General features: G+C 41.6%; 1 protein-coding gene across 1 annotated transcript; it reads left to right on the top strand.

Moving 5' to 3' along the window:
- The first annotated feature begins 4,978 nt into the window (after positions 1-4,978).
- LOC149157223 (uncharacterized) lies at positions 4,979-5,614 on the top strand. The gene has a single exon (XM_089433685.1). The coding sequence runs from the start codon at positions 4,979-4,981 to the stop codon at positions 5,612-5,614; it is 636 nt and encodes a 211-aa protein (XP_089289811.1).
- Positions 5,615-9,916: the final 4,302 nt, after the last annotated feature.

Here is a 9,916-nt window from a genome sequence, read left to right as displayed (position 1 = left end):
TAAATGTTTGAGGAATTTTAGGAGCTATTAAGAATAATGTTCCAAGTATTGCGTCCTAGGATGCCAAGAAATGAGTGGTGATGAGTTTTCAAATTAAATATAAATTAAAATCCATTTAAACTTTCTTAGGAACATAAAAGCTATATTACATATCTTTTTATATATTTATAAATGCTTTTATAGATTTAATATGTTTTTAGGACGGTTTAGAGATAATTGCATATTATGTGCCTAATATTATTTATTTTTGCAGAACATTGAGAGAATATTGAGTAAATTTTGAATGAGATAATATAGATACTTTCTCCGTGCATAAATTCCTTGTAGATTCAAAGTGCTAATTGTAATATGCTAAAACAATAGACTTAAATCTACTCTACTAATCAGTGGAAACAATTAATGATCGTGAAATCACCAAGCATATAAGAGAAAGAATTCAATCAACACATTACGCAATGATTTCCCGCACAAAGCCACAAGTAAAAACCCTTTCTATCTATATATTGCATTAGTCAAAATAATTGAGAATATTACAATTATTTTCTCTAGCCTAGGTAACCTCTGCGCAATCTCTATCTCTCTCACAACTTCTTAGACAAGCCCACAACAATACTTAACCAATTTACTACTTGCCAAAGTCTTTGTTTCATTGCACTGTTTCCTTTGGAATTGGCCCCCTATTAATTAGGTAAATTCCTCAATCCTCATAGGCTTTCCTTTGACTGCATGCACCACATGTACATTTCAGACAATTATACAATTTATAGTATATTGTCTCTGAACTCCAATCTCAACTAACTTTCAATCTAACATGTAAGAGTTATTTATTAGTGAATCATCATTTTACTAGTTGTTCACTACAAGGAGGACCACATTACACTACAGACATCACTGCACTACTAGACCTTTCACTAGTTCCTCCAATAGTTGGAACTTGTTTAACTAACTTTAACTCAGTTAAACTAAATTAATTAATTACAACGCAAAATAAACTCAATCAAGCCTCCTATAATGTAGGAGACACTCTGCATGACTCAAGTTAGACCCTCAACTTGAATTAACTAAGCCAAATAAGTCAAATTAACTTAGTTAACTAATACAAGTTGTCATGAGATGTGGAATTACAATGTTATTCCGAATTTAATTCAAAGACAATTAAATTATGATTTTCTTGTTTCATTTTCAACACTCCCTCTCAACAAGAAAGATATTAAGAAAAGTCTTTCAGTAGAAATCACATAAGAGAATTTTTTGGCCAACGTGTTTCGAACCAACAAGTGTGGTTCATCATCTGGTCCTAATGATGAACCACACTTGTTAGTTCGAAACGCGTCCGCCAAAAAATTCTCTTATGTGATTTCTACCGAAAGACTTTCTTAATTCATTGTGGATCACAAAAGCTTGAATAAAGAAAGATATTATTTTCTACCATGATCCTATCTCTATGAAACTCGAATTTTGATATTGACAATGCCTTTGTGAAAATATTTGCATCTCAATCTTCTGTAGGAATGTAGTCCAACAACATGATTCTCCTCTACACACAATCTCGTAGATGGTGATTCTGGATGTCGATATGATTGGACTGATCATGAAAAACTGGATTCTCAGAGAGTTTGATACAAATATGATTGTCATAGTAAATCACTATGGGATCCATCTGCTAACCAAACAACCCAACAAGGAACTTCCTCATCCAGATAGCCTCACAAGCTTCTTGACTAGAAACCATCTACTATGCTTCTACTGAACTACGTGCAACTGATCTCTGCTTCCTACTATAACAAGAAATTGTTGTTGACCCAAGGGCCAATACTGAAGATTCCCTGTGATGTTCTCTTCCTGTCAGTTGGACTCCTTTCCCAATCTACATCTATGAAGCCTTGAAAAATCACTCACTCTATCTTTCTATGCCAAACACCAAAATGAGTGGTTCCTTTGAGTTATATCAAACACATGTTTAGATTCCTTCCAATAGAGTTTGGTTGGCTTAACCATTTCTTGACTAAGTTCGTTAACTACAAAAAATATATCTGATCATGTGATCACAAAATACATAAGTGAACCCACAGGCTCCCTGTAAAGAATAGCTCCATGGGTTTGCTTCTCTTTATGTGGAACTTCTATGGTATCTTGCTGGCGTACTTTCCCTGAGAGATAAACAATTCCTCATCTCCTTGCCATACTTCCATACTAAGGAAGTAATGCATGTGCCCTAGGTCCTTCATCTCGAAATCTCTTGCAAAATCCTCTTTGGAATATTTCACCATCTTCTCGTCTTCTGTTTGAATTAAATCATCACCATATAATACTATAATCAATAATTTATCTTCAACCACAATATGGTAAAGTTTCGCATCTACTTCACTTTTGGTGAAGCCCAACTTGGTGAAATAGTTATCAATCCTGGTGTACACAGGGTGCTTCTTTCAATCCATACAACACTCGCTTGAGTTTGCACACATGCAACTCTATGTTGAAGGTCTCAAATCCTTTCAGTTTCTCAATGTACACCTCTTCTTCAATCACACCATTCACGAATGTTATCTTCACATCCATCTGATGTATTTTCCATCCCATCTATCTTGAAAGTGCTAAAATAGATTTGATTGAAGAGTACCTTGCTACTAGAGCAAAGGTCTCCTCCTAATCTTTTCTCTTCACCTAAGAGAACCCTCTGGCCACAAATATGGCCTTGTGTTTCTCTACACTCCCATATGCTTCTTTTTGTGCCTTGTAAAGTCATCTAGAACTCACCATCGACTTATTTGCTGGTCTTGGGACCACTTCCCAAACATTGTTTCTGATAATGGAGTCATGGTCCTCAACCATGGCATTAACCCATAATGGTTGTTGCATTACTTCCTCAAATGAGGATGGCTCAATATCTACGCTCTCGCTCATTAGAGCCATGTAGCGAGCGTACAGACCTCGTGACCTCCTATGTCTATGCTATGATGTGGTTGCTACCACATTCTCTCTACAATCATTTATCAATCTGTCAGCCTCTCTGGTGTGCTTCCTTCCATCTTTGGAAGTATCTGCATGAGTGGGTTCTTCCATTCTCCGCGCCTCTGAATGTGGTTCCTTCACTTCATCCTGAGGTTCATCCTTTGTAGCTAAAATCTCCTCTTCTCAATGCAACTAAATATCCCTCTCAAGGGAACATGTCATGGCCTGGGACTTGATCGGGCTCTGCACTCTAGGGTTTCGACGATATCTGCAATGGCAGGACTCTCTAGACAGCTGCAGACCTGCTAACATTGACAGCAACACGACTTTTCGATCCCAACAAGACAGTTTCGAACTTCATGAATCCCCCCCACGGGGAGGGCGCAGTGCCTCCCCCAATGGACGATGAAGAGCGGCAAAAGAATAAGGAAGGCGACAACTCAGAGGATCAGAGTGAGAACAGCACGGATCTGAACTCACAAAAGGCAAAACAGGATAACAAAGAACAACCCAAGGTCAGCTCGACAACATGCAAGCCCGTGGCTACTGAACATCTAAAAGTAGTACTTCCAGGCCACAGAATCAATGCTCAGATACAATATATGAGGGACCATGCTCTGATAGGCAAGTTCATAGGAATTTGGCTGACTGAGAAGGCACTGCGTGGATGGATAATAGTGAAATGGAACCCGAAAGGACATATCACCTTGCAGCTGGGGCCTAAAGGGTTCTTCACAGCCATTTTTAACTGCCTCGAAGACCGAAACAGGGTTCTGAATGGAGGGCCCTATTTCTTCAATGTCGCCAGCCTCTTTCTCAGAGGATGGGTAGAGCACTTCAACCCTGATAAGGAGGATCTTAGTTGGGCTCTAGTATGGATTCGATTGTATTCGCTTCCCGTGGAGTATTGGGATGAAACTTCTCTACAAGAAATTGGCAGTGTTCTGGGCGAATTTATAAAAGTTGCAGAGGAAACAAAAATCCGAAGATATACCTCCTATGCATGAATCTGCATCTACATGCACCTCAACAAGGCCCTTCCGGATGCGGTAAGTTTATTCCATGACGATGTTGAATGGGTTCAGTTGATTGATTATGAACATGTGCCATTTAGGTGTAGAAGATGTCATGCCCTGGGTCACTTAGCTTTAAAGTGTTGAGGGAGGGGAGCCGAGTGCTTACTTTCTCTCTTTTGAACTGAAAGCCTACTTCTATTCAGGGATTGTCCTTTATCTCAAAAACCCTCATTCCCAGCTGGACCAGATATGTCTGAAGTTGATGGCTTCACCAAAGTGGCCAGTCAAAGGAGAAGCCACAAGAAATTGGCTTCAAATTCCAAAATGCCTCAACCCAGCTCCTCCAAGCCTTCAACGAGCAACAGCTTTGAAGCATTAGCTCATCAGAATGACCCTAGCTCTGAAATTCCCGCTCACCCAGAGAAGGAGGCAACGAAGAACAAACAATTGAAGCATGTAGATTCCAAGACGCTCCAAGAAGATCCTCTACCCCACGATACCTCCTCCTCAGATAAGCACAAGATCCCAGCATGGAATACTCAAGGAATGGAGGTAGACAACTTACAATCTGATTCCAGAATAGTAGAAGAACTAACTGAAGAATTAAATGAATCTCAGCACATGGAGGAGGAACCTAAAAGTATAGATATTAGGGAACTAGACATTCTGGGCCTAGAGCAGGCATGTAGAACAAAATTTTTTGACAAAATTCCAGACCGACAACTAGAGAATCTGGAGGAGGTCCTTTCACGGGCACAAAGGCAAAAGTCTTTAGGTATTCAGACTGGCAGCCCTTGGGATGGGAGATTCATTACCAAAGATAACAAAAAGTGTGGAAGGAAAACAGACCTCCAACGAACAATCAGAATAGGAGAAATGTTAGTGGAGTCAGGCAGGTACTCCAAGCTAACAAAGTACTATAACTCCCTTCATAATCCTTCCCAATGAAGTTAATATCATGGAATATCAGAGGGCTCAATGGCCCAGGGAAAGGTAGACTACTTAAAAACATGATTATGCAAGAAAAACCACAAATCCTTTTCTTGCAAGAAACCAAATGCAATTCAAGCGCTCTGGAAAGAATTGCAGCAAAAGTTTGGCTAGGAGGACTCACCGCTGTTGTGGATGTCAATGGGGCATCTAGAGGCCTTGCAATCTTATGGGACTCCCTTGCTATTAGGATCAACAACATCCATGCAAATAAGAATTTCATCCAAGAAATTTTTCACATCATAGGGACAAATATACACGGGCTTTTAACCAATGTGTATTTCCCCCAGGAGGCTATGCATAAAGCAGAAATCCTGAACACCCTCTCAGCTATCAACACTGATAGGCCGCACCCATTATGGATTTCAGGGGGTGATTTCAACATGATCACTAGGCTGGAAGAAAAAAAGGGAGGCAGGAAGAGAGGAAATCAGGAAGGGAAACCCCTAAAAGACTTTATTCAGAACAACTGGCTTATTGACCTACCTTTCAATAATGGACTTTTTACTTGGAGCAACAAAAGAGCAGGGTTGCATCAGATCGCTTCCTGTTTGGATAGATTCTTGCTTTCAGACAACGCTATTCATATTGGAGGAGACTTTGCTGCTTCCATCTTGCCTTACTCGGGTTCTGATCACTGGCCACTCTCCCTTTAATGGACTCATCCTCGCAACAAGATTCGAATACCATTTCTCTTTGAGGCTTTCTGGATGTCCCATCTGGATTTCAGCAACTTAATTAACTCAGAATGGAACAATTTCTCCCCTCCAAGTGGTTCAAAGATGTTTCAATTTCAGCAGAAGCTCAAGCATCTCAAAGGCAAGATCAAACAATGGAATCACACTTCTTTTGGTAATATATTCTAGGCTCAGAGTGCCCTCGATCAAGATATGAAACGTCTCCAACAGAGGATTATCATTGAAGGCCATTCTGATGACCTGCCAGAACAGGAAAAGTTCTTGAGGTGAAAATCATAGAGAGGGCTAAACAGGAAGAAACGCTATGGAGGCAAAAGTCGAGAATAAGATGGCTTAAGGATGGTGGAAAAACACAAATTTTTTTCATAGTACCACCATCAAACATAGAATGAATAACAACATAACTCACATTCAAAATGAGTAGGGGGCTAAGGTGGAAACACATGAAGAAATTGAAAGTGAACTTCTAAACTATTTCAAGCAAGCGCATCAAGAGCCACATGTAGACAGATCGCGAGCCATAGAAAAAATTACTCAAAATATTCCCAAAATTATTTCAGAGGAGCATAACCAACTTCTTCTCAAGCCTGTAGACTTACAGGAGGTTGAAATGGCAGTTCATCAGCTGAAAGTGGGGAAGGCACCAGGCCCGGATGGATTCACCTCCAACTTTTTCCACAATTTCTGGGAACTGATAAAAACAGAAGTTTGGCAGGTGGTTGAGGAATCAAGAACCTTAAGATGGATGTTTCCTAGATTGAATGCCACATTCATTTCCCTAGTTCCCAAGGAAGACCAGCCCAGTACTCCCGAAAAATACAGGCCTATTGCTCTGTGCAATATAATCTACAAGATAGTCTCCAAAATCATCGCTTCCAGGCTCAAATTGCTGCTTCCTCTCATTATTTCGCCTGAGCAATCTGGACACGTCGAAGGTCGGAATATTACGGATGGTATCATCCTAACTCATGAAATAATCCATTCCCTGAAGCAATCCAAGAAGCCAGGTATGCTCCTTAAGATAGATCTTTCAAAAGCTTTTGACAGCTTAAGTTGGTTGTACATTGAAAAAACTCTAACTGCTTTTGGTTTTGCTCCTCCTTGGGTAAGATGGGTTATGAGTCTCTTATCCTCCTCCTTCTTTTCTGTTCTGATCAATGGTATTCCCTCCTCTCCTTTTCATCCTCCTCAGGGAATTAGGTAGGGAGACCCTCTCTCCCCATTCCTTTTCTTAATTATGGCAGAAGGATTGGGCCAAAGCATTAAATTAGCTCAACAATCTCAGCTCCTTAGAGGCTTGTCACTTCACAACTCTTCCACCTTCACTCACCAACAATTTGTTGATGACAACATGCTTTTTGGTCATCCTTCCGTCCAGGAAGCTCGTTAGCTCAAATCTTTACTAACAGATTTCTCGGATGCCTCAGGAGCTACGATCAATAAATCCAAATCCCAGATATTCTTTTTCCATACCCCTGCTATTACCCAAGCAGCTATAGCCCACATTCTTGGATTTTCTATTGTCGTCCTTCCCTCCAAATATTTAGGAACTCCATTGACTGCCTCGGCCTTGAAGCATTCCTCATGGAAGATCCTCCTAGAAAAATTGGAGGCTCACCTTTCCTCTTGAACACACAGAGACCTAAATATGGCGAGTTGTCTAGTCCTTATAAAAGTTGTTCTTCATTCCATGTTGCTTTATCTTTTCTCCATTCTCGCGGCTCCCAAATGGGTTCTCAAAGAAATCAAAAATCTCCAAAGATCCTTTTTCTGGGGCAGCACAGGTCACAAACGCAAATGGGCTCTTGTCAAATGGGACACAGTTTGTCTTCCAAAGAGTGGCGGTGGTACTGGATTAAGGGATCCTTCTTATAGCAATGAGGTCATGGGGGCCCGTATTTGGTGGAAATGGCTTACTGCGCCACTCACCCCCTGGGCTACTCTCTGGACAGCAAAGTATGCAAGCAATCGCCCAACGGAGGAACTAATACGAATGTCAGAAGTTAGCATGGGCTCCCTAATCTGGAATTCAGCCAAGCAACATAGAAGCCTCATTCAGCAGCATAGTTTCTGGGAAGTTAAGAATGGCAACACTGCAAGATTTTGGGAAGATTCCTGGCAGCAAATGCCCAAGTTAAAGGACCTAATTTCTCATTTGCAACTTCCGGAGCAGGATATGCAGACATATGATAAGGTTAAAAACTTTTGGAATCCCTCTTCAACTCAAGGATACAGGCAATGGATCAAAGCGGATCAAATTCTAAGACAAGGAACACCACAAGTTCAACAAACTCTTGACTCAGAATTAATGAAAAGGAGAATACAACTCTCTAACAAAAGGGATATCCTTAGATGGGGATATGAAGAAAAAGGTACCTTTACTACAAGAGAGGCTTATAATATCATTATCAAGGAACATATGGTGAAAGACCCTCTCTGGAGCAAAGTCTGGGACCCTACCAACTGGCTGAAAATTTCCACCTTTCTCTGGCTCCTTTGTCATAACAAGATCCTCACATGGGACAATCTCAGGAAGAGGAACTATCATGGGCCCTCTAGGTGCCCTAACTGTAGACAAGAGGAGGAATCTATAAAGCATCTCATGCATTCCTCTCATATTGCACGCAAGCTCTAGGAAAAGGTCAGTTTCCAATGCCAAAAGGAAGGAAGAACACATGCGACATCATCACCACAGTTCGCAACTAGGATCGAAATCCTTATCAAAGCAAGATTTTAAATTTCTTATGGAAGCTCATTTCGGGCTTCCTCATGTGGACCATCTGGAAGAAAGAAATTGTAGAATCTTCAAGGATCATTCTGCGCCTTTGGAGAATCTTTGGAAAATCATCTGCCAAAATATCAAGGAAACCATCACTCTCCATACCTGGTATCAGGAGGACCTTCCTACCATCCCCCAAGAACAAAACATCTAGGCTAATTGGAACCTTCAGTGGAATCAAGAACATGTTGCCAAAGGAACAACGCCTCTGTTGGGTCGTGCACCTGAAAAGTGGCTCCCCCCTCCCAAGCAAATGTTCCAGCTAAACTTTGATGGGGCCTCGAAAGGTAATCCAGGTAATTCGGGCTTTGGAGGGATTTTCAGAGACTATAAGGGTGCTCCTCTTCTATCCTTCCTAGGATCAAAAGGATGGGATACCAATAATTCAACTGAATTGGAAGGTCTTTGGCAGGGTCTCATTCTAGCTCATAACAAGGGACTCTTTCCGCTTATCATAGAAGGCGATTCTCAGATCATCATAAATATGGTCTCCAAAATTATGCAAGGAACTCCCTCAAGTAAAGTGAGCAACAACTGGAGAATGGCGAGAAGGCTTGAGCTCATTGAATGTTGGCTCTCCTCTCACAGGGCGATCACTCTTAAGCACATCCGTCGGGAAGGAAATAAAGTAGCTGACTTACTTGCTAACCTTGGAGTTGAATGTGGATTGGATCTTCACACAGGATCAATTTCCAGAGTGGCCTCTGAAACCCAACTCACAGAATTCCAAAACCTTGTGAAGAATGAAATGAAATAGGAAGGGGAAGAGCACCCGGATGCGGGTGAATTAAATGTCAATTTATGGAATTAATTAAGGGTGCAGGTGCTCGGTCCTGCCAGCTGTAGAATAGCGTTGTTCTCCATGCTAAAATCTGCCTCAACCTGGCTCACCTAAGGCGAGAGCGATTCTACCTGAAGATTGACTTAACTGCTCACTCTGTCCGAGGTAAGGCAATTGCTGGTACAATCATGGCGAATTCGGCTCTCCATCCCAGTATTTACTCTCCGCCTTCTTGCCTCTGTCCGTCCCTTGTAGCATCTCTCTGCAGCATGTTGGTTTCAACCTTCAGTGGGTCGCTCTCGGTGGCTCTTGCTATTTTAATTGTGCTTCCCTCTCTCCATTCTCAGGCTTGTTCCTTGGACTTTGCTCGAATTCTCTTGGTGTTGTCTCATCTCCCCTCCAAAGATTCCTGTTTTTCTGAGCTTTCCCTCCATGGCCTCACCATGGTCCATCATCGCATGAGAAGCCACCATGGAGGGTGCCGTGGTGGTCGTGGGTGTTCTCAGATGGCTCACTCTGTCGATCAACCCCCGCCCCCTGCTACTCAACCCTTATCTCAGGCAAATTCGCCTCCTCCCAGCACTTCCTGCAGGCCTTTCCCGCATAATGCTTTTCAGTCTACTCACTTTAAGTTTCAGAGCAGCCTAAACAGGCCCATCATCACGGCCAATATCACTGTTATCTTTTTTGAAGAAGAGGC

The sequence above is a fragment of the Pinus tabuliformis genome, chromosome 5_2 (genome assembly GCF_031772625.1).
Source record: "Pinus tabuliformis cultivar Carrire ecotype Pingquan chromosome 5_2, CPIR1, whole genome shotgun sequence".
NCBI classification, from domain to species: domain Eukaryota; kingdom Viridiplantae; phylum Streptophyta; class Pinopsida; order Pinales; family Pinaceae; genus Pinus; species Pinus tabuliformis.
Note: the sequence above shows the minus strand (reverse complement) of the source record. Positions and strands in the feature narration are given on the sequence as shown.

Bases quoted from the DNA above. Each gene is read 5' to 3' on its own strand.
- LOC149157223 (XM_089433685.1), top strand. From the start codon at position 4,979: ATGATTATGCAAGAAAAACCACAAATCCTTTTCTTGCAAGAAACCAAA.